Source organism: Lates calcarifer, linkage group LG5 (genome assembly GCF_001640805.2).
Source record: "Lates calcarifer isolate ASB-BC8 linkage group LG5, TLL_Latcal_v3, whole genome shotgun sequence".
NCBI lineage: Eukaryota > Metazoa > Chordata > Actinopteri > Centropomidae > Lates > Lates calcarifer.
The window spans coordinates 4,647,690-4,671,541 of NC_066837.1; the positions used below are offsets into that span (position 1 = coordinate 4,647,690).

At 39.4% G+C, this 23,852-nt stretch overlaps 3 protein-coding genes across 6 annotated transcripts in view; all 3 read left to right on the plus strand.

Moving 5' to 3' along the window:
• LOC108887184 (B-cell receptor CD22) overlaps nucleotides 1-6,644 on the plus strand; it is a 25,975-nt gene extending 19,331 nt beyond the window's left edge. Inside the window, exons 6-15 of one of the 2 annotated variants that reach the window (XM_051070421.1) lie at nucleotides 1,196-1,221; nucleotides 1,313-1,387; nucleotides 1,857-2,150; nucleotides 2,223-2,456; nucleotides 3,036-3,140; nucleotides 3,891-4,112; nucleotides 4,505-4,840; nucleotides 5,602-5,859; nucleotides 5,991-6,084; nucleotides 6,218-6,644. In XM_051070421.1, the coding sequence (XP_050926378.1) occupies nucleotides 1,196-1,221; nucleotides 1,313-1,387; nucleotides 1,857-2,150; nucleotides 2,223-2,456; nucleotides 3,036-3,140; nucleotides 3,891-4,112; nucleotides 4,505-4,840; nucleotides 5,602-5,859; nucleotides 5,991-6,084; nucleotides 6,218-6,296 (1,723 nt within the window). In that variant the 3' untranslated portion in view covers nucleotides 6,297-6,644. The remainder of the gene's footprint in view (nucleotides 1-1,195; nucleotides 1,222-1,312; nucleotides 1,388-1,856; nucleotides 2,151-2,222; nucleotides 2,457-3,035; nucleotides 3,141-3,890; nucleotides 4,113-4,504; nucleotides 4,841-5,601; nucleotides 5,860-5,990; nucleotides 6,085-6,217) is intronic. The other variant, XM_051070423.1, reaches the window with a different exon arrangement.
• A 126-nt stretch (nucleotides 6,645-6,770) lies between these two features.
• On the plus strand, nucleotides 6,771-18,927 carry LOC108887183 (uncharacterized). 3 transcript variants are annotated; one of them, XM_051070418.1, is made up of 10 exons: nucleotides 6,771-8,048; nucleotides 8,226-8,540; nucleotides 8,616-8,849; nucleotides 15,333-15,434; nucleotides 16,257-16,475; nucleotides 16,975-17,313; nucleotides 17,549-17,803; nucleotides 18,113-18,218; nucleotides 18,317-18,368; nucleotides 18,457-18,927. In XM_051070418.1, exons 1-10 carry the CDS (start codon nucleotides 7,994-7,996, stop codon nucleotides 18,556-18,558), a joined length of 1,779 nt encoding a protein of 592 aa, XP_050926375.1. In that variant the 5' UTR covers nucleotides 6,771-7,993; the 3' UTR covers nucleotides 18,559-18,927. The 3 variants fall into 3 exon arrangements, with proteins under 3 accessions (XP_050926375.1, XP_050926376.1, XP_050926377.1); XM_051070419.1 differs by lacking the exon at nucleotides 8,616-8,849 and adding an exon at nucleotides 14,720-14,953; XM_051070420.1 differs by lacking the exons at nucleotides 6,771-8,048; nucleotides 8,226-8,540; nucleotides 8,616-8,849 and adding exons at nucleotides 12,251-14,153; nucleotides 14,339-14,638; nucleotides 14,720-14,953.
• A 127-nt stretch (nucleotides 18,928-19,054) lies between these two features.
• On the plus strand, nucleotides 19,055-23,816 carry LOC108887185 (uncharacterized). The gene is made up of 11 exons (XM_018682463.2): nucleotides 19,055-19,208; nucleotides 19,302-19,377; nucleotides 19,697-19,993; nucleotides 20,073-20,306; nucleotides 20,439-20,543; nucleotides 20,638-20,853; nucleotides 21,598-21,930; nucleotides 22,359-22,613; nucleotides 22,765-22,858; nucleotides 22,984-23,041; nucleotides 23,128-23,816. Exons 2-11 carry the CDS (start codon nucleotides 19,323-19,325, stop codon nucleotides 23,212-23,214), a joined length of 1,734 nt encoding a protein of 577 aa, XP_018537979.1. The 5' UTR covers nucleotides 19,055-19,208; nucleotides 19,302-19,322; the 3' UTR covers nucleotides 23,215-23,816.
• Nucleotides 23,817-23,852: the final 36 nt, after the last annotated feature.

Consider the following 23,852-nt stretch of genomic DNA (forward strand, 5'->3'; position numbering starts at 1 on the left):
GTTTCTGTATCATCGCAACAACAACAACAAAAAAAAAGACATGTTGACCACATTCATATGCAGTTTTGATCTCATTGGGGAGGCTGAACCAAATGAAGATGCACTCTGGTGATATGTTAAGAAAAAGATTAGTTGGAAGCAGCAGCAACAGCTTCCAGGAAACTAAACACGTGATGTCTATATCTGGTGATAGTGAGGAGGGCCTGATGTTGTAACATATCAGATAATGATGTGTTTCTTAGAAAATTTGGATGATCGAATATATGTCTGAAATCAGGCACACAGATTTGGCAAGTTCAAAAGCCACTACGATGAGTTGCAGTAAGTACCTTCTCTACTGTTTGTTTGATTTAATAATAAGGAACATTCAATATGATTTACCTTAATTTGAGGAGTTTTTACAAATTTACTTTCACTAATTTGGTTTCATTTGTTTAATTAAATTCTTTAGCTTTGTTTTTTTTCATAGTTGTAACACATTAGATTAAAGATGGTTTTGTTTTGCTTCTCTGAGGTATTTTAATTCTGCTTTCTATTGTGAAAATGTGTAAACAGAAAGGATTAATCAACAGACTTAAAAAAAAAAAGAAAACTCTGTTTTGCATTGTCAGTTTAACTGTCAAATGCATCATTGAAAAGATGCTGTGATCCATTAACAAAAACCAATGTAGAACCACAAAGGAAGACAACAAACGGATGTCTATTGATAGACATGACCTCAGGGATTAAGTTTATTTCTTTTTCAGCACAAACCAAGTCAACTTACACTTCAGAATTCAGTTTAGTAGCGCTGTGAGTTGCGTTATCAAACATAGAGTCTGAGGTTATAAAAGTAAAAGTGGAATCAAGAGGTTCCAGTATAAAAATGGGACCCGACATAACTCTGAGACAGGGTCGAGTGTGTTTGCTTGGGTTGAATTTTTATTTTTATTTTGCTGAATCTACATTTTAAATGAAATAATTTCTTTACATCCATATCCAGCCCGCTCCAGATCAGCATGTATACAAGCACACCATCCAACAACGTGCTCACTTGAATTCCAGTATTGGGCCTGTTTTTGTCCTGGTTTTTGTCACACAGAAGTGGGAACTCTGTTCTGAGATAATCAGTTGAAAACTGAAAGAGGAAGGAAGTGATGTTTTGATATCAGGGCTGTATACACATTAACTAATCAGTCCATTCTGTCCTCTTCAGGCCTTTTAACCCTAAAAACACTGCTGGTGAGTTACATTTATTTCTTTTTTATTTACATACATGCAGACATTCTGAAAGTGTCTATACAGTTATTCTTATTCAGTTTTTTTAAAACAGGTTTAGAGACTAAAACAGCCATGTTGTTGGCAGAGGCTGTGTGTTTGTTTTTGGCCTTCATCCTGCACATCTCAGGTATGAATGAATGTTTCTTACCTTCTATACCATGTCTTGATGACTTGATGTCATCAGGATTATTTCGAATCATTAAAACTTTTTAACAAAAAGTCTGTATCGCAAACTGTAGGTATGAAGTTTGATAGAACTGATGTTTATCAGGTGGGGGGCGTAATTAAAGACGGTGATGAATTGTGAGAAATGTCGGAGTCTGTGTTGACCTAATACAAGAGAATAGAAGTCTCAGCCTCTGCTGCTTCGGTTTGATCGTTCACGTGTCATGGAAATATTCATTATCTGAACACTGATTCATAAAAAATAGAACAAATGTAAAGTTGTGTGTCAGCTCTTAAGGAAGTAACACAGACTGTTTACAACGTATCACAAAGTCATAGCTACAAAAAGTGATTTGTATAAACATCTATGATTCAGCAAGGATACATATCTGTGCAGTCTGTCTGTTTGCTAATGAAAGCTTCTGTTAAAGGCGTTCATGGACGTAGCAACAGGATCTGTGCTTTAAAAGGCTCATCAGTGGATCTGCCCTGCTCAGCTGAAGGTCCTGTTTCGAGTATGAAATGGTACACTCTACACTGGAATGACTCCTACATTCTGAGCAACTTCTCTGGAGATGGAAGTCGTTACAACATATCTGAAGGGAGTGATTTCAACCTAATCATCAAAGATCTGCGAGAGAGTGATAAAAATATTTACTGCTGCAGCCACATAACTGACTCTCCAGGACACTGCTGGTTCTATAGAACTGAGCTGCATGTTACAGGTATAGTGGCTGCCATTTGTAACCTTTGAATCATATCAGTATATGAATTCTTATTTTGTGTGCCATCATCAGACCTGCAGGTAAAGGTGATTCCCACCACAGGGGAACAGACAGTATCACTGATGTGTAGCACCAGCTGTCCTCTGACTGAAAACCCTGCAGCCTACATCTGGTACAAGAACAGAGAGTTTCTCTATCAGGACTGGTCTCCCTGGTACCAACAGCTGGTCAGCAGTGAGGAAGCAGTCACATACTCCTGTGCTATCAAAGGCTACGAGCATCTCAGAGCCCCTGAAGTCTCAGTGGGTGAGTGACAACATCCATCCATGATCTATACCACTTATCTTTTAGGGTCAGGGAGGAGCTGGAGCTAATCCCAGCTGACACTGGGTGAGAGGCGAGGTACACCCTGGACAGATCATCAGTCAAAAAAAACAACTGTTCACACTCACACTTCACACAGGTAGATTAGAAGTTCAAGTACCTGGAGAGAACCCATGCAGGCACAGGGAGAACATGCAAACTCCACACTGACAGACCTTGGTTGAACCTTCTTGCTGTGAGGCAAAGAAGCTTCTAGCTAATATGGTTTTTAAATTGTAGCTTTCAGATATAACTTAAAGGATATGCTATGACTTCTGTCTTAATATAACACCCACATGACATCTGTACAGAGCAAAGTTATTGGTCTGTGTAATTATTCCTCCTGTGGTTTGTTAATCCACTAACAGTGGTGTCACAGTGCCCTGGACTTAACCTTTAAACTACTAGAGGAGTATTAAATTACTCTTCAAATTTCACTGCAACCTTAAATTTTGAAGCTTATGAAATACTGTGACTAGATTCACCAGTAAAAATCCTGACTGTCATTTTGTTTTTGTTCAGATTCTGTCACATCCACCTGCTTTACTGTGACCTATGCCGACGGGACAATGTGTTCTAAAAACCAGAAATCAGTGGATGAGCCCTGCTCCATCACATATCCCACAGGTTAAGTTCTCCCACCACAACACCCTTTAAAGCATCTGAACCTGCTAGAACTCTGTGTCCCAGGACATTTTAAAAATGCAACAGAGGAGTCAGAGGCAACCAGCTGTAGGAGGTGTGGCCTCATGGCTACGCAGAGCAACTCTGACTGACCACCACCCAGTGTGGCATGGGCAGCAACACACAGCTAGAAGTCAGAGCAAACCAACCATGAGAAGGTAGTGTCAGACCCATCCAGAAACCTAATCGCCAGCTGGATTACATGTGCAGAAGCAACTTTTTAAAATTATTCTTTCATTTTAAAAAAAGTTGTCTCTGCACATTTATTAACAGAAGCTGTATGTGATGAGGTTTAGGCAACAAAGCCCTTTGGTAAAGGTTTGGGAAAGACTGTAGTTAAATGTAAATACACACACTGTGTCTTTGTTCTGTATTAAACTAGACCACGATCTTTATTTAACCTTAACCAAGTTCTGTTTGTCTAAACATAACCATAACAATACTAGAATAAACAGTACTCAGTGTTTAATAATAAATAAAATACCTCACAACACAACTGCTCAGCTTCTCGTCTTGTAAAAGTTATGGCAGACCCACTTAGAGGTTTTTCAAATGTAAAACTTTATTTGTATTTGTTCCACTACATTTAGCCTTTAAATCAAAACATTATAAAAACACAATGCTGATTGATTTGTTTTGTTTTTAAATTTACTATGGTACAGTAACTCAAGTGTATTTATCATCTCCTAATAGAATTATATGTTGAAAGGACGCCTGTAGATAAGGAATATGTCAGACTGACCTGTGCCCCCAGCTGCCCTCTGACTGACCCTAAAACTGCCTATAGGTGGTACTGGAATGAGAGTCCATACAAATACTCTGAGAGTCAAAACTTTACAGTTCCCAGAGAGTATAGATTCAATAGCTACTCCTGTGCTATAAAAGGCCACGAGGATCTGCACACTGCTCAAGTCTGTGAGTATAAACCATTCAAGTACCTTTACATAGGACTTACAAGCTTTCACTGCTGGGTTTCTGAATGGTTGTGAAAAATCATCTTAATGTATCACGCTTGCATTTTCTTAAGTCCATTATTAACGTAATTGCTTAATCATCATACTTTGTTAATCATTTACAAGCATTTATAAAGTTTTGCTGATGGATCATACAAATATCGATTTTTATTTGAGTACAGAACTTAAGGAAGCACAAATAGTTCCACTGTTGTCCTCTGTTTACATCTCTAGATATCAATGTATAAGATGATAATATGTCAATGTTGTGTTCATGTCTTGTTTATGTGAGTTGACTGGGGGAAAAAAGGTTATTGCAGCATTTAAACGACTGATGAATTGTCTATATTTCAGGTAGTTCTAAGGATGACTCCTGCTTTAGTGTGAATTATGTCAGAAGGAGAATCTGTGCTCTGCAAGGCTCTTCAGTGACCATCATAAGTGAATACTCCTATCCTGACTCCCCACCATCCCTGGCTAAATTTTGGTATAAAATAAAGAGAAGTGGTGGGGAGGCTGCTGAAAAGGTAACAAGCGATTCTGGTTGGGTGGAGTATTGTGACAACCTGAAGAACCGCTACACCCTGACAATAAATGGGCTTCAGAAGGATGACACAGCAGAATACATATTCAGACTCATGTTGCCTCGGGAAGAGTTTGATTTTCCTGGAGTGACTTTGGTTGTCTCAGGTAATTGTATAGATTAAATATTTGAATATCTTTTAGACTGTGTTGCTTTCTTACCACATTCTAGGCAGCAGCAGCTACACTCAATCTGTACAAGAGGATGTGGTAATTATTGCAGCACTTGTTGCCATACTGTTGTAACAGCAGATGAGATTTTCACACTGGGGTTGCACACAAATTTCCATGTCTCCCGAAAGTCATTGCAGATGGTACCACACTGTCGTAGTCAAGGTTTATTTAAAGACAGAGGAACAAAATTTGTTTGTTTTTCAAGCTTTGTTTTTCCGTAAATATTATTTTTTCAGCATGTAATTCTGGTTCTGCTCCATTCAAAACTGCTAATCATCTGAGTTGTACCTTGGGGTGTGTAATATTTACGAGGATCTGCATGTGTCGCGTTCACGTTTTTACATTGACGCCGCAGCTTGTACACAAGACAAAAAAGACGGAAGAGGAAGAAAGGAGTAAAATGTCAGCTATTACCTTTAGTTTTACAGATTAACAATGAAATACAACATAAACAAACTCTGCACTTGACGGACTAGTCGATGCACCATTTTGGCACCTGATGGCCACCGTAGACTCTCCCACACACTTGGAAAGGGAAAGGGAGAGGTGAAGGGACAGGTATCCAGTTGGTTGCAATCTGCGTTCTCACCACTAGATGCCAGTAAATCCTACACACTGGTCTTTTAATGCGTCTTTTGCATTTGTACCAAAATGTGTCTCTTTTACACCCAGTAAACAATGTAACCACCTTTCAGACCTGAAGGTGAGGATGAGTCCCTCTGCAGAGGTGACAGAGGGTCAGAGAGTCACACTGACCTGCAGTACCAGCTGTCCTCTGACTGACGACAAAAACTACATTTGGTTTTTGAACAGTCGACCTCTGACCCTGCCAGAGAACCAAAACAAACACCTGGTTCTGGACCCAGTCAGCAGTCAGCATGCAGGAAACTACTCCTGTGCTGTTAAAATCCAGAGAGACATCAGATCCCCTGAGGAGATTCTCACTGTTCAAGGTGGGCAAAGGATCTTTAATACTCCATATGGACAGTGTTTGGAATTAAAGAAAGTGGCCAGATTACATATACACACACACTGAACTTTGATTTCAATCACTAACACAAATCTAACATCCGTTTCCTTTCAGTTTTTGGGAAGTCGATAGCAGCGATTAATGCAGTGAGACTGGCCGTTGTATTGCTGATCCCAGTTCCTCTCCTTCTCTTCCACCTGTGGCTGAGGTAAGACAATGAATACTTGAAACTCCTGTGTGTGTGTGTGTGTGTGTGTGTGTGTGTGTGTGTGTGTGTGTGTGTGTGTGTGTGTGTGTGTGTGTGTGTGTTTCCCTCTGTCATCTTCTGTTTTCCTACCCAGCAGATGGACTCACAGTATAAGAACATCTCACTCTGCAGCACAGAGAGAGCCAGAAGAGCAGCAGAAAGACAGTATGTAAAACCTCGCTATGTATCTACACAGGACACTTGACACTGTGTGCAAAAACTGCCTGTCTTTTTTATTTAGGTCCTAGTTGGCAAGAGTTGATCTGAACTCTGCATGGACACTTGTAAACTCAAAGTCACTGCAATATTCAGCATGTATTTTTATTGTAGTTTTTAAGCGATTGAATATTGGACTTCCATTAATCAAGTGAACAGAACCATGACTACAAATGGCTTTGACCACTTGTTGTGCACTTCTTTCTGTCATTGGCTTAGATACTTCATTGTATTGTTTGCTGCGTAACTCTCTCTTAAAGATGCAAAAATCTCTTTTGAATTCAAATAAATGAATAGAATCATTACCTCTGAAGTATTACTGCAATTATTTAAACCAGTTCTTTGATGTCCTATAAAGCTGATCCTGTCGATTGTGTTAACTCACGCTGTGCTTTTTAGTTGGCCTGTCTGCACAGCCAGAATTTGTGACTTTATACAAACAGGTGTTTCTATTATTTGTCCACCACATTTATAACTGTAGCTACATAAGACTTCTCTGTGTAATGAAATACAGTTTAACAACACCACAAACTACAGCTTCCAAAATGAGTAGAATACAGTAGAATCAGCACCAAAATTCTTTTAATAAAAACTCCTGAAGGTAGGATTTATTGCAGGACTGTTATATTAGACTATTAGTTTTAGTTAGGCGTAAATAGTCTGCCAGGTGATAAGAAAAAGCTGAACTCCAGCCACCCTGGAGAGTTACAGTGTGTTTTCTGGCTCAAAGGTCCACTTACTGGCAGCTTTCAACACCATCTCATTCTCTCGGACAAGCACTCACAAAAAGTCAGGAAGTTGATCTTTGAGCTTTCATTGATGTTATTGCTGTAGTCACTGCTATGATTTTTATAATTATAAAGAAGTTCTCATGACTTCACCATCATCAGTGTTGGCATTTTCCTTTCTTTAAGCGAGGAAGCAGAAGAGCTCAGTGCGTTTCCTTCTGTATCTTTCTTTCTTTTTTGTGCATGAATAAAAATGATGGGTGTTTTTCTTTATCATGATGTCAACAAGCCCTTAAACAACCATAAAGGTCAATTTGTCCATTTGCTCAGATATAACTCATAGTAGCAGTGGGAGGTGGACCAGACCTTTGTCGCCATGGTAACAATAATAAACGCATGGTTGTAGGAGGTTGTGGAAAAGTCACCGTTTGATTAGGTTTACAAAACAAAAACCACAACAGTGTGTTTATTATTGTATCATAACAATACATCAAGGTCAGTATATTGTTGTGATACATGAACATCATCATTTAGGACCACTAAAAGAATGACTGAGGTGTCTGCAGCTTGCTTTTCACACGTTTAGCCCTTTTTGAGAACAAACCCACCGCAAACACCTCTGTCATTACACAGCTGTGCATCTTGCTGCTGCTACCCGTGGGCACTTTTAACACCTTTTCAACACTACATGTTGCAGCACAATACACCATGTAGGACTGTATCAAAAAAAAAAACCCCAGGGTATAGAGTCTTTAAAATAAATCAGTCTCATGTTTCTCAGAATAAGAATTGTATCAAGAGACAGGAAGTTCAGAGCTCCACGTTCTTTACTCACCTCCACCGATCAGCAGCCCAGTCTGTCCTCAGCCTTTATTCCAAGTAGACTGTAGACTGATTAGATTAGAAGCTGAGTGACTACAACAGCCATGTTGGTGACTGAAGTTAGACGTACATTCATAGGTTTCATCCTATACATCTCAGGTAAGAATTTCTGTTCATTTTATATCCATTATATATTGCTATTGAAAAAAATATGTAGAAATTACATGTTAATAGGACTATCTCATCGCATCATCAAAAGATGTCTAAATATCCGTCATTTGTATCATTGATTAATATAGAAAGCTGTGTATTTGTCCAAATGTTTCCTATTGAAAGCTTCTGTTAAAGGACTTTTGGGACAAACAAACACGATCTGTGCCTTACAAGGATCATCTGTGGAGCTGCACTGCTCAGCTGAAAATCTCACCTCAAACATGAAATGGTACACTGTAAGCTGGGATGAATATGAAGTCATTCAGACTGAGCTCTCACCAGATGGAAATCGTGTGACATACCACAAATCTGAAGAGAGATACTTCACTGTAACGATAAATGATTTAGGAAAGAGTGATGAAAATATTTACTGCTGCAGAGAAAATACAGACACACCAGAAAACTGCTGGTCCAGTGGAACTAAGCTCAACGTTGCAGGTACGCTGGCTGTCAGCTATTACCTTACAATTAACATCAGTATATGAACACTAACTTTATTCACCATCATGTCAGACCTGCAGGTAAAGGTGATTCCCACCACAGAGGAACAGACAGTATCACTGATGTGTAACACCAGCTGTCCTCTGACTGAAAACCCTGCAGCCTACATCTGGTACAAGAACAGAGAGTTTCTCTATCAGGACTGGTCTCCCTGGTACCAACAGCTGGTCAGCAGTGAGGAAGCAGTCACATACTCCTGTGCTATCAAAGGCTACGAGCATCTCAGAGCCCCTGAAGTCTCAGTGGGTGAGTGACAACAATTAGCTCCTCGTTGTGTTACATAATGTTTGGCTAATTTGTGCAAAACTCCATCCTGAATGTCATTTCTTTTGTCCAGATTCTGTCACATCGACCTGCTTTAGTGTGACCTATGCTAAAGGCAGAATGTGTTCTTATCAGGAGAAATCAGAGGATGAGCCCTGCTCCATCACATATCCCACAGGTTTAGTTTCCAGACACACACCTCCTGGAACCTCGTCTTCCAGTGATGTAGCTAGTTGTCTGAAATCTGCAATCAAACATGCAGCAAATGGCCAATTGCATGGAACTGATGATAGCTAGTTCTAACAAAAATCACACTTGGGGCCATTTCTACAAGACATTAGTAAGATAGATGCATTTATTATTGTTATCATTATTACTGATACACATTCTGCATTATTTTCCAATCATCTCTCAACAGAAGTACACGTTCAAAAGACACTTGAACAGAGCTACATCATACTGAAGTGCACCACCAGCTGTCCTCTGCTTGACCCTCAAAGTGCTTATAGATGGTACCAAGGTGGATACTTGATATACTCTGAGAGTCAACAGTTTGAGGTTTCCGCCTTCACAGTTAAAAAAATATCCTGTGCTATAAAAGGCCACGAGGATCTGCTCTCTGCTGAAGTCTGTGAGTATGAACTTTTGCTCTGTCACACCTCATGCAGTTTTGATATTTGTACTACTGCAAATGTTCCGATGTTTTTCATCTTTGTTCAGAGCACATTATCTGTATCTGTTTGTATCCCAATAGAGTTAGTTTATTAACAACTGTCCATTATGCCACAGTTACATTTAACTAGTGGAAATTTGAAAATATTTAAAGAGGCCTTTTTGGAAATTTTCTCTGCCACCAAATGTAGTTTCTTGCTGGGAGTGGTTGGTGATGATGGTCGCTTGCCAAGAGCTTCAGCCGTTGTAACGTTTGCAGTGCAAGAGGTTAGGATACACTATCTGAGCAGTGTTGCCTCTTCAGGACAGTCTGGACACTACAGTGAATCACTATCAGGGAGTGATGAGACAGACTAGCTGGTTACCTTCAGTGAAAGGACATAAGTGCCTAGAAGCACAACTTTGGCCTAAATAACTCCTAACATTTATTTTAAAAACTATTTATTGTGGAAGCTGAATGAATGAGTTCACACAGTGTCATCACTTAATAATCAGATTCAAGCTTTAACCTTAATCAACTACTCTCTGAGTTTTTCATGTATATTTCAGGTATTTGGGATAAGAACTGCTGGAGAGTGAATTATGTCAGCAGGAGGATCTGTGCTCTTCAAGGCTCCTCAGTGAACATCTCGAGTGAATACTCGTATCCCCAGGACCGACAGCCTAAGTCTAAATTTTGGTATAAACTCACTAAGGGTGAGGCTGCTGTGATTGAGGCTGCAGGTCGTGTTGAGTATCACGACAACGTGAAGAACCACCACATCCTGAGAATTGATAAGCTGAAGAAGAATGACTCAGCAAAATACATATTCAGAGTCCTAACAGATGACAGAGACAGACTTTTATATTTCGTATTGATTGCAACAGAATACACGTTGTCAAAATGATATAACTGTGGCTACAATGAATTTCCACACTGGGGTTGCACTGAAAGGTCACTGAAATTAGGTCACTGAAATTCACCTGAAATTAATTTATGTTGGACTTGCTGTTAGTGTAGCTAGGTGTTAAAATAATAATTTGACATTTTGGGAAAAATTTGCTCATTCGTATCTTGGTGGACAGCTTGTTGAGAGGATCAGTACTCGGATACTTTTGCTTCTGTCTGTTAAATATTTAAGCTACAGGCAGCAGCGTGGCTCTGTCCAGCATCTCTACAGCTCACTAATTAATGTGGTTTAACACGACTTATCACTTTGTTTAATTCATGCAGAAACAGAGGGGTGAAAACAAAAACACAGTTTCACAGTGGGTAATGTGCCAGGATATTTCTTGGCCAGACACAGTGACTTTGTGGAGCCTCCTGGCTGGTTGCCTGCTAACTACTCTGAGCCATGAAATAGTCCAGCACCCCCTGTGAAAAGGCAAATCAACAATTATACACCAACTGTTTTGATACAGGTTTTAAACAAGACATCATGTGATAATTAGTATCATGATAACAGTGTGCCCCTCAGGCTGATTTGCTAATTCAAAACGTGTCACCCCTAAGGTTTCATCAGAATCTGACCATGCAGTTGTGAAACAGATGTCACCTTTTATAGGTTTATACTTAAATTAGAATTTGGCCCACCTTCTGAGCCACGTCTGTAAAGATGTCAGACTGTGGGCTGGGTGCTCAGCCAGTCCACCACTTTGGTCCAGACTGAAATATCTCAACAACTGTAGGAAGGCAATGTTTTATTTTGGTCTGCTAATCAAATAAGTCACAGAATTCACTGACGACGAGTGATAAAACAGGTGAAAGCGCCTCTTACACTGCTCTCAACGAGAGAGAGGGAGGAGACAGGAGGCAGAATTGTGATCGTTGGTGACAAATTTTCAAACACTACTGTGACCAAATTTTTTACATTCACACACACCAATTTTCATTCACATATGAGCAAAATGCTACACTGCATAGCCAGGTTCTCAATAAGGAGAGCAGCTTGAGATATCGCTCATAAAAATGTGTTGGCAGAAAAGTTTAGAATTTCCCATCTTAAGAATAACTTGTCTCTTTTACACCTAGTGAGCGATCTAACTATCTTTCAGACCTGAGAGTGAAGTTTACTCCCTCTGCAGAGGTGACAGAGGGTCAGAGAGTCACACTGACCTGCAGTACCAGCTGTCCTCTGACTGATGACACCAACTACCTTTGGTACATGAACAGTCGACCTCTGACCCTGCCAGAGAACCAAACCAAACACCTGGTTCTGGACCCAGTCAGCAGTCAGCATGCAGGAGACTACTCCTGTGCTGTTAAAACCCACAACATCAGCTCATCTGAAAAGACTCTCGTCGTTCAGGGTGGGCGTGGCTTTTAATAGAAGCACTTCTGCATTTGAAACTCTTGAAATAGGACAGACTGTATACAATTCCCTGTCTCATTTTGTACTCTTCTGAAGTCTGTCCAACCAGTAACAACAAATCCTATAACCATCTCTCTCCAGCTCACTGGAATTCAGTGGCAATCATTAATGTAGTAAGACTGATTGTTGCATTCCTGATCCTGATTCCTCTACTTCTCTTCCACCTGTGGCTGAGGTAAAAGTCTTGACACTCTTCAGTTTACATCCTTTAATTTTACTTCCTCTATTCAGCTTCTCCTAACTGACTTGATGGGTTTGTTTTTTAAAATTGTTCTTCTGTATTTTCTGACCCAAAATGTATCTAGGAGGAAGAAAACTAGGGCATCCGCTACTAAGCGTCACGACAAAAGTGAAAGGTGAGAACAGAATCTGAAAGCTACCCTGTCAGTTTCTCTATTTACTCTGCAGATCGACTCGTTATTTGAGAACATCTCAGTCCTGGTCGTGAATCGTCCAACTGCAGCACTGAGGCAGCCAGAACAGCAGGAAGACACTATGTAAAGTCTACTTGGGGTTTGGGAACCTACACATGGCATTTTACACAGTCACCTTTTGACAAGGACGTTTTGAGCTTCTTCTGAGTTCCTGCAATGTGTTGTAGATTGTGCAACAAAATCTAAAGATCACACCAATCTATGGTCATCCATCTTCCTCTCTGACCATATTGTCAATGTCACAGCATTTTAAACTGTATGAGTGGATGTCTTTTAAACAGCTAATCAAAGCAAATTGGAGCAGTGCTGTGGTTTTCTAACTGACTCTTTTAAACCTGAATATTGGATTTACATTCATGAAGTAAACAGCAACAGACCTCAGAATGAATCCTAATACTTTTTCATGTCTGCTGGATGTGTGTAAGTTTTGACCATAACCAATTTTCAAGGCAATAATGTGTCCAATGGTCAGAAAATAATGCAGCTTTAACACCTCACTGCTCTCGTACAGTTTGTGTTGCTGTTTCTGCTGTATCAGCACAGTGTAGAATACAATACATTTCTCTTTTGAAATAAATCCAGTTACATGACCACAGACATAAAAGATGGAGTTCATCCATCTATGAGCCAGACCTGATTTATTTGAATGTGTGCAACCCTCAATTTCCATAAATCAATTTGAAAAAATAACTAGGGCACTGAGGAGAACATTTTCAGAGCATTTTGAAGAAGAGGGATGTGTGGAAACACTAAAGACCCAAAAGATAAATTTACTTGTGTGCTCAGAGGTACTTCAGTGGTCTGTATGTAGCTACGTATCTTCTTATCTGTGTAGAAAAGAATATTTTACTGACAAGCAAACTGATGATGATGGTGAAGAAGAGAAACCAAATAATATTAGCTGTATTACCTGTTGTAAATGTACTAATGGGAACGAGGAAGAGGAGGAGGCCTGTTTAGCTTGTTTCTGAATAAGGTGCAAACCATGAGAAAAACTTTATTGTCATTGTACTGCTGTGTGTACAGTGGCACCCCATGAGTTTAACACATTATTAAGAAGCAATTAAAACAATTAAAAAGTCAAAAAGTCCATGTCTGCTGGATATACAGTAAGAAAGCATTTATTTGCAAACATGCTCACAATATTCACAGCTTTCTCCGCTGCCCATGATGCAAGTGGTTTTGATGTTACTGTTAGTAATCTCATTATTTCATCCTTTTCCAAAGGCTCATATCACACATCATTAACAGTTTATTAATATTTACCACAGAAAACTCCTACACAGACCGTATGTGTGACTCCCTCCTCAGTGTTTTTTTCCATTACTTCCTATTTACTGACAAATCTTTCTGTTTTCACCTGGTGGTAAATTTGATTATGAAGGGCTCATGCGCTATAAATTATGTAATAGTATGAGTGTGTGAGAAGGTGTGAGAGCAGATATAACCAATATTTTCCATGACATTATATAACTCTCTTCCTAGTGTTACCTTACTTATTATCTACACTGATCTTGAGGGTTTTTTTCTCTAATAACCTGTGCAGGAAGGAAATGCTCTTTTAGTGTCAGAGCTGCAGTGTAGCAGATGCCCTCACTGACAGTCTTTGCTCTTTACTTTAGAAAATGCATTTGATTCTGACTTTTGTAGACATTTTTGATTTTTTTTACTCATCAATGAGCTTTTATGAACATGCCAGTTGTGACAAGGATGATACAAATACAATCATCATTCAACCAACCCTCTGATTAGAAACTGAAGAACTACAACAGCTATGTTGATGGCACAAGCTGGACCTGTGTTTATGGGTTTCATCCTATACATCTCAGGTATGAATGACTATTTATTCCCTCTTATATGATGATAATTCATTTTAAATTGTAAATGTGACATTAACCACAAACTATGGAAGAAATCCTGTATAACAAATTGTAGGCGTAAAAGTGTTGAAATGACTGAATTAATTGGGACATAAAAGCCACAAGTCTGATGTCTGAAAAAACTTCTGTTCAAGGGGTTAATGGACAAGTAAACAGCATCTGTGCTTTAAAAGGCTCCTCTGTGAATCTGTCCTGCTCAATTAAACATCCCACCTCAAGCAACAGATGGTACACTGTGCACAGAGATGGCTACACATTTGTTCAGACTGAGATCTCTGCAGATGGACATCGTGTAACATACAACATATCTGAAGAGAGTGACTTCACTCTAACGATCAATGATCTGAGAGAGAGTGATACAATGTTTTACTGCTGTGGAGAAGATAACAAACTGGGACAGTGCTGGCTCACGAAAACTGAACTCAGTGTCGCAGGTACAGTGGCGGGTCATCTTTTTTTTTTTCAACTTTAAAAGTAAGTACATGGATCCTTATTTTTATTCACCATCATGTCAGACCTGCAGGTAAAGGTGATTCCCACTACAGAGGAACAGACAGTATCACTGATGTGTAGCACCAGCTGTCCTCTGACTGAAAACCCTGCAGCCTATATCTGGTATAAGAATGGAGAGTTTCTCTATCAGGACTGGTCTCCCTGGTACCAACAGCTGGTCAGCAGTGAGGAAGCAGTCACATACTCCTGTGCTATCAAAGGCTACGAGCATCTCAGAGCCCCTGAAGTCTCAGTGGGTGAGTGACAACATTTAACTCCTCATCATTTGATTAAACATCTGGCTAAATATGGTCTTTAAGTTTTTGGGAAAGTCTAACCTAGTGCAACACTCACATGCCACATAAACATAGCACAAGTTAGTAGTTGGTAGAATCATTCCTCCTGTCCATACCGGCCATGAAGTGTGGTCAGAGGTGTGCTGCGTTACACCTGTAATCTCCCAGCAGTGATGTTACAGTGTCCTGGAGTTCAAAGTGAAAAGTAAAACCACTGGAGATCAGCACAAACAAGGTTTTCAGAGGGTGTTAATCACTCACTAGAACCTTAATTCATAAAGCTTACAAAAACTGTGTCCAAGTTCACCATCTAAAATACTCTCATTTCTTTTTTGTCCAGATTCTGTCACATCCACCTGCTTTACTGTGACCTATGCTAAAGGGAGAATGTGTAGTAAGCAGACATCAGTGGATGAGCCCTGCTCCATCACGTATCCAAAAAGTGAAGTTTCCCCCATGCTCCTCAAACATTTACACACAAACACACCTCACACCTATAAAGTTGTATATTATGCATTATGCAAATGAGAAAATTTGATTAATGTTTGATTTACCAGCGCTCTTCTCCGGTACACCAGGCTATATTCATGTGACAGGATAGATAGCTCCCTTGTAGTTGTGAATGAGCTGCTCCACCAAGTGAGGGAATTCAAGTCACAGTAATGCCTAATACAATCCAATGGACAATCCTTTAATGAATGTATCTATAAATGACATAACTGAAAAGTGGACTGAAACCGAAACAAGCGTCTCAAAATTTGTGTTGGAGAATAATGGGATGGCCTGTGACGGGATCATGCTCGCTTCAGTTTTGCTGCTGCTACATAGCCAACATTAACATTAACAGCAGTTTGCTTAATAGTCCAGAAGAAACATTTCAAGTTCAGTATCAAAACTTAACGGTCAACACTTCTCTTCCTCTCCTGAAGTTAGCGTGCTAACCATCCAACCCTGGCTCGTCACTTTCTGATAGCAACTCACTGTAGCATCCCAACACTGGGCAGAGGGGTTATTCTAACTTTTTGCTCTTTTTGCTAAAGCTCTTGGCAAGTGACAGTCAGCCCCACTCACCCCCGACAAGAAACCACATTTGGTAGCAGAGAAAATTTACAAATATCCCCTTTAATATTGTTTTAGGTGGGGCTGGGAGATATGGGTAAAATAAATCACAGTACTGATCTGCATATTTCCTGATATTACAAATGTATGGTTAATTATTGTATTTTAACATGTCACAGTGACTGTGTCCAACATCTCCCAACAGAAGTATATGTTCAGAAGAAACGTGAAAGGGGCCATGTCACACTGACCTGTAACACCAGCTGTCCTCTGACTGATCCTCAGACTGCCTATAGGTGGTACAGGAACAAACACATTTACAGATACTCTGTGGGTCAGCACTTATTAGTTTCCAGCCCCACAGATGGAAGCAGCTTCTCCTGTGCTGTGAAGGGCCTTGAGGATGTGCACTCTGATGAAGTCTGTGAGTATGAACTGACTCGTGGTCTGTTACAACCGGTGCAGGAGTATCAGCATGTAAGACTTCTGTCCCAGTGAGTTGTGTCACTCGGTACTGCCATGGTGTTTGTCATCATGATATTTGACACTTCTCCTTTTGACTCATTTGATTTTTTTGTTAGTGACACAAACTAGGCACAGACCGGTTCTTCCTGTTTTCTACCTGACAATAAATACCACATCTACGTACACTGGTAATTTCTAATTGCTCAGATATGACACACATGTATTGTCGTCTTTGTGGTTTACACTTTTCACTACCACATTTCTGTTGTATCAGTCTCAAATGCTGTATAAAGACAACATATTTATCTATGTCTGTGATATATAAATGTTTATATATCCTGATGAAATACCAGCAGAAATCAAGTTCTTTGACCTTCTGAAATTCAGACACAACATTTTTCATCTATTGGAGAAAAAGAAAAAGCAGAAAACTGACTTAACTTAAAGTCATTTTTCAGGTGCTGAGAATAAGACCTGCTGGAGTGTGAATTATGTCCAGAGAAGAATCTGTGCTCTGGAAGATTCTTCAGTGAACATTTCAAGTGAATACTCGTATCCTGACAACCAGCAGCCAAAGTCTAAATCTTGGTATAAACTAAAGAGAACTGGGAGGGAAGATGCTGAGGAGCTGACTGAGGATGCTACAGGCCGTGTGGTGTATCAAGAAAACCAGAATCAACACATCCTTAGAATCAAAAACCTGAAGAAGAATGACTCAGCACAATACACGCTCAGACTGCAAACAGATACAGGATGTAAACAGTCACATTTTACGCCAGTTACATTGATTGTCACAGGTAATTTTATGTAAATTCTCCTTACACCAGCAGCACTCAGCAGGCTAAATGACTGAGCAAGTTTGGTTTATGCGTCATGGTATTATACAGAGTATACATTGTCAAAATAATGGAACTGGCATGCATTGCTTTGCATATAGTATTTAATTAATATTTAAAGTGTTGTCTGCATATGCACATGAACGTTTTTAACCTGTGTCTTTTTCAATAAGTGAGCAATCTCACCATCTTTCAGACCTGAGAGTGAAGTTTACTCCCTCTGCAGAGGTGACAGAGGGTCAGAGAGTCACACTGACCTGCAGTACCAGCTGTCCTCTGACTGATGACACCAACTACCTTTGGTACATGAACAGTCGACCTCTGACCCTGCCAGAGAACCAAACCAAACACCTGGTTCTGGACCCAGTCAGCAGTCAGCATGCAGGAAAATACTCCTGTGCTGTTAAAACCCACAGCATCAGCTCATCCGAGGAGACTCTCAGTGTCAAAGGTGAGTGTGGCTGAAGCAAATGTTTCTGCAGTATTATTCACACGCTCCCCATGTGACTTTAATTAAATGTTGAGCAACAAAACTTTCCTCCACTCTACACAAAATGATTTCAAAAGACCTCTTCAAGAGTAGATTATGAAACAGCAGGTTGCTGTGATTGCATCTCCTAAAGACACTTACTGTGCAGTCAGCAGCAGGATGATGGAGATGGACACTGAGGCTAAAATTACACTACAGGCACAGGAACGTTATAGGAGACACAAAATACCATACTAGGTCTTTTTATTCTTTCTATATTTTTCTCAATAGTTATACAAATCTCTCAACTGTCTCTGGGGAAATCAGTGGAAATAACTAATGCAGTGAGACTGACTGTTGTATTACTGATCACATGTCTCTTCTGCCTGTGGCTGAGGTAATTGCCTGTTTTTTTTTACTTTTATTGTCTGTATTTAGTTCTGTTAGACTGTCATAATGGATTTGTTTCTGCATAATCTGACCACTAAAATCCAGGAAGAAGACTCTTATCTCCCCCACTGAATCTAACACAGTACAGACTGAACAGGTAAATACTGAATCTGAGAACTAGAAACTGTCACCATGTTTGTGTTAATGTTCTTCTGTCATCCTCTACTGTCGTCTCTATCTTGCAGTACATCAACGTGTCATTCAAAGTGATGAATCCTGTGACTGCAGCACAGAGAGAACCAGCTGAGCAGCAGGAAGACACTGTGCAAGACTTGTTTGGCTTTTAAGTAGTTTTTGCTATCGCTACATAGCCAGTGTTAACATTAACTGAAGTCAAACTTCCACACCAGGAGCTTTGACTTCAGTTGCTGCATTTTAAACTTTTTAACATACAGTTTTTAAACAATCTATGCAAATGTATATGCAATTTTTTACATTTTCTGCCATCATCTTTCATCATCCCTCATGGTTTTCCAAAGGTATATTGCATTTTGAATTAATCTTTTTGACTATTATTATTTTTTGTGACTGCTTGACTTATTTACTTTAACTTTTAATCTTGATTTTAACATGATTTTGATTATTTTCCTTTTTGGAGCTACTATATTCTGATTCTTCTTTACTTCGAATTAAAAAGAATTTCAAATTTCTTCAAATATTTTTGCTCTGCCTTGTTAATTTCTCCACCAAATTATTGCTGAGGTAATAATGTGATGCATTAATATAGAAACAAACAGGGTAGATTAGTGTATTAGATGAGAGGAGCTAAAAGTAATGACTGCCTGTAGATGTTGCATGCTAAAATGTGAATAGGAAGGAAGAGATGCGTTGATATCACAGTCACATGCTTCCTGTATATAACCCTCACTTTGACTGCCAGTCCATTCTGTCCTCTTCAGCCTTTACTTTGTTAAATGACTGCTGTCAGCTTTGATTGGTAAGTTGTATTTTTGATATTTTCCAAATGGTCCAGTGTAGCTGTTGTGAAAAACCAGATAAAAATACTGTGATAAAATCAATTTCTGACCAGAACTGAGGGACTGCAGCAGCCATGTTGTTGGCAGAGGCTGGATGTGTGTTTATGGGTTTCATCCTGTTCATCTCAGGTATGATTTATTGTTTATCCCTTCTCATACAATGCTAACCTTTGCAATTATTAACTATAATGTGGAAAATCTGGAAAACTACTCTGGATAAAAGTTGAAGGAACTGAATACATTTTATAAAAATGTGTATAGAAGAGACACAAAGATTAAAAAAAAAAAAAAAAACCTGTGTATCAAAAGATGATCACTGAAGCTACTGGAATAAGCTCTTCAGATTTTCTTAATTTATTGTATATCATACTGTCGTGATTAGTAAACATTCAGCAGTTAAAACATGCAAATCTGTCCAGCTGTTTGCTAAAAAAATCTTCCATTAAAGAGGTTCGGGGACAAGGAAAGAGTATCTGTGCTCTAAAAGGTACATCAGTGGATCTGTCCTGCTCAGCTGAGAATGAAACATCTCACAGGAAATGGTACAGTGTGCACTGGGACGGCCACAAGTATGTCCTGAATGAGACCTTTGCAGATGGACATGTAACCTACAATATGTCGGAACAGAATAACACTCTAAGTATCAAAGATCTGAGAGACAGTGATGCAAAGTTTTACTGCTGCAGAGAGAATACTGAGAACCCTTACCTCTGCTACCTCCACGGAACTGAGCTCCATGTTACAGGTACAATTACTCTCTGTTATGTATTATTTTAAGACTGACATCAGTATATGAATTCTTATTTTGTGTGCTATCATATCAGACCTGCAGGTAAAGGTGATTCCCACCACAGAGGAACAGACAGTATCACTGATGTGTAGCACCAGCTGTCCTCTGACTGAAAACCCTGCAGCCTACATCTGGTATAAGAACAGAGAGTTTCTCTATCAGGACTGGTCTCCCTGGTACCAACAGCTGGTCAGCAGTGAGGAAGCAGTCACATACTCCTGTGCTATCAAAGGCTACGAGCATCTCAGAGCCCCTGAAGTCTCAGTGGGTGAGTGACATTTAAAAAACAAACTCTGGCTCAACATGTTATAATTTCAAGAAAAACCCAACAACATTCAAATGTACAGGATACATTTTAATATTATAAGCTCAACCATCAAAGTCATTTCTTTTTGTCCAGATTCTGTCACATCGACCTGCTTTAGTGTGACCTATGCTAAAGGCAGAATGTGTTCTTATCAGGAGAAATCAGAGGATGAGCCCTGCTCCATCACATATCCCACAGGTTTAGTTTTCCCAAACTACCATACAGACATACCATTCAACTCCAAATATATCACAGTGAATGACAAAATGTGTATTTTATCATTTCTTAACAGAAGTACATGCCCTAAAGACTGTGGAGCATAACATCATAATAACCTGTAACAGCAGCTGTCCTGAGGCTGACTCTCACACCACCTATAGCTGGTATTACAACAAACATTTATACAGTGACTGTGAGAGTCAACTCATTACATTTACATTTTACAAGTCTTATGGCACTGTTTCTTGTGCTGTAAAAGGCCATGAAGATCTGCACTCTGATGTTGTCTGTGAGTATGAACCATGTTATGGTCATTTTTAACTGATGGAAAAAGGCATTTGTATCATTAGTCTGCATTATTTAGAGGCTATGGTCTGCATGCCTAAAGGGCAATAAGAAACATGATCATTTGAATAATGTTCTAACACACTCTAAGGTCGTAGGAAATGAGTTAAACATGCATGTGATTACAGAGAAAGATTGACATTAATAACTTTTGTGGTATGTTCTGTTTCAGGTCAATTAAAAATAGCAGGTTAGCAATGTCTGATAAAATGGTTCACAGCAGCAGTTATATCAAAATGGCCACCAAGCTCCTCCTCCTTGGGGAAGAGGTAGTAGTCTGGGGGGCCAAGTCAGGTGAACAGGACGGGTGTTGGACGTGTTTAAATCATCTCCTATGAGCCACAAACTTAGAACTCACCCCTCGTAGTGCAGTGGTTAACACTGTTACCTAACAAAGTTGAAACTGCCGGGAACCTTACTGTGTGGCATTTGCATATTTTCCAAGTGTGTTTCCACACTTACACAGTCCAAAGACCTGCAGATGACACCCCAGTTTTAAACATTTTGTTAAGTCAAAGCTACTTAGTCCATAATTAATGTTGTCAGTGTTTTATCATCAAGGCTCATTTGTCCAGAACCATATTAAGTATGTGGCTGAGATAATGATGTGTTGGCAGGAAATAGGACTTGTATAAAAAGAGACTGGTTAAATGTGGCTGTTATTAAAAGTCTTTCATCTATTTTTCAGGCAGTCATGATAGGAAGTGTTGGATGGATAAATATGTCAACAGGAGAATCTGTGCACTGGAAGGTTTTTCGGTGAACATTTCAAGTGAATACTTTCACAGTTCCAACGAAACCGGTGAGAAATTCTGGTTTAAAAAAAAGAGACCTGGTGACGACGATCCTGAAACTTTGACCAAGAATAGTCGTGTGGAGTACCATGACAACATGAAAAACCACCACATGTTGAGAATCAATAACTTGCAGAAGGATGACTCAGCAGAATACATATTTACAAACAGCTTCCAATGGAGTCTTTGGAATTTTGATTTACCTGGAGTGATTTTAGTTGTCACAGGTAATTCCTCTGCTTAAATACCTGAATATCACCATGTGCTAACAGTCTGCAGGTTATACTCATTCATGTCTGTGCAAGACAATTTAAGTCTGGTTCACGCCTCATGAGTTACTCATTATACACAAAATATCTGGAGAGGACATGCCTCTAAAAATGTTAATGCTTCATGTACTCCTCATGACAAGTGTGCCTCAGACAAATCAATATACTTTTCCCCAAAGCCTATAACCATACAGCTTTCATAAAGTTCTGGATAGGAACTCTGCATTCTGCTTTTTCTTTCCTCTTATTGTATATGTCCTGCATGTTATGTGTTCTCTGAAATCAGTGGCATTCAGTACTTTGATGATTGCAAGCCTGTTTAGCAGATAGGCATACAAAAGCTTCAACAATACCTCCTCTGTATGATCTAACCAACCACCTTTCAGGCCTGAAGGTGAGGATGACTCCCTCTGCAGAGGTGACAGAGGGTCAGAGAGTCACACTGACCTGCAGTACCAGCTGTCCTCTGACTGATGACACCAACTACCTTTGGTACCTAAACAGTCGACCTCTGACCCTGCCAGAGAACCAAACCAAACACCTGGTTCTGGACCCAGTCAGCAGTCAGCATGCAGGAAAATACTCCTGTGCTGTTAAAAGCCACAGCATCAGCTCATCTGAAAAGACTCTCACAGTCACATGTGAGCTTGACTTTGAATTATAATTGAGGATTGTGGAGATTATGATTTGATATGACTACTAGGGCAAAACCTACGAACTACATTCCTGTGTTGTATTTTTTTCTGTTTTGTTTTGAAATGTAACTCACATCTTAAATCTCTCTCTCTTCAGCTTGGAGGAAATCAGTAGCGATAATGAATTCGGTAAAGCTGATTCTTTTGTTACTGATCCTGTCTGCTGCATGTCTCCTCTACCAGTGTATAAGGTGAAAAACTGCTATTTCCATTGTTGTCCTTTCCCTTCCCATATTCAAAGTCTTCTTATTGACTTAATAATAATAATAATAAAGTCAACATTACTAATTTGCATAATATGACCAATAAAATCCAGGAAGAAGAAAAGTGTGACTTCCACCGCTGAACAAAGTGGCAGAGTACAAACTGGACAGGTGAGAATAAAAACATGACTTTTACTGTTTACAAATTACTGTTTGTGTGTTTACTTTCTCAGTCATCTGTCTTCTCTGCCCCTCAGGACTTGCCGTGTGAGAGCATCCTGTTCAAGGCCATTAATCCTGCAGCACCGAGGGAACCAGCAGAGCAGCAGGAAGACATTGAATAATCACGTCAGTTCGGATTTTAGACATGAATGCAAGTCACTTTGGCTGTCATGTTCAGAGTGATTCAAGTTAACAAGGAATTATCTGATCACTGCAAAGAGAGTGTGCTAAACCCGTGCACCAAATCTAGAGGTCAAAAAATGTGTGGCCGCATTCATCCTTTTCCTCTGTGATATCTACTTCCTGCCTCAGCAACCACTGGGGGTTGAGACGCAAGTTGCTTATCTGTGGTTTATTCACACATCCGTTCATGAAGGCCCACTGCTTAAATTCAGCTTTCTTAGATGCTCTTGTTAATTTCCTGTGAAACAAGAGGTGAAATGACATGTATTGCTCACACCATCAGAAAGCAGATCTACTCAGTTTTGCAAGTTTCAGGTTATGATTAAATATTTTTCTTGTTATTTCTTATCTTATTCTTATATGTTTTAATGACACATGTATCTGGTTATTACTTGATATTCTTATTTGTTTGTTAATAATGTCTGATATAATTACAGTTAAAAAAAAATATTTGTATATACTTTGGATAACTTTGTACAAGCCTCTTTACTACACTTATAGACTAAAAATGGGAGAATAATAAAAGCAAAGGTCGCATTTATTTAATTATATAATCAGAAATTCTATACTGTTGTTG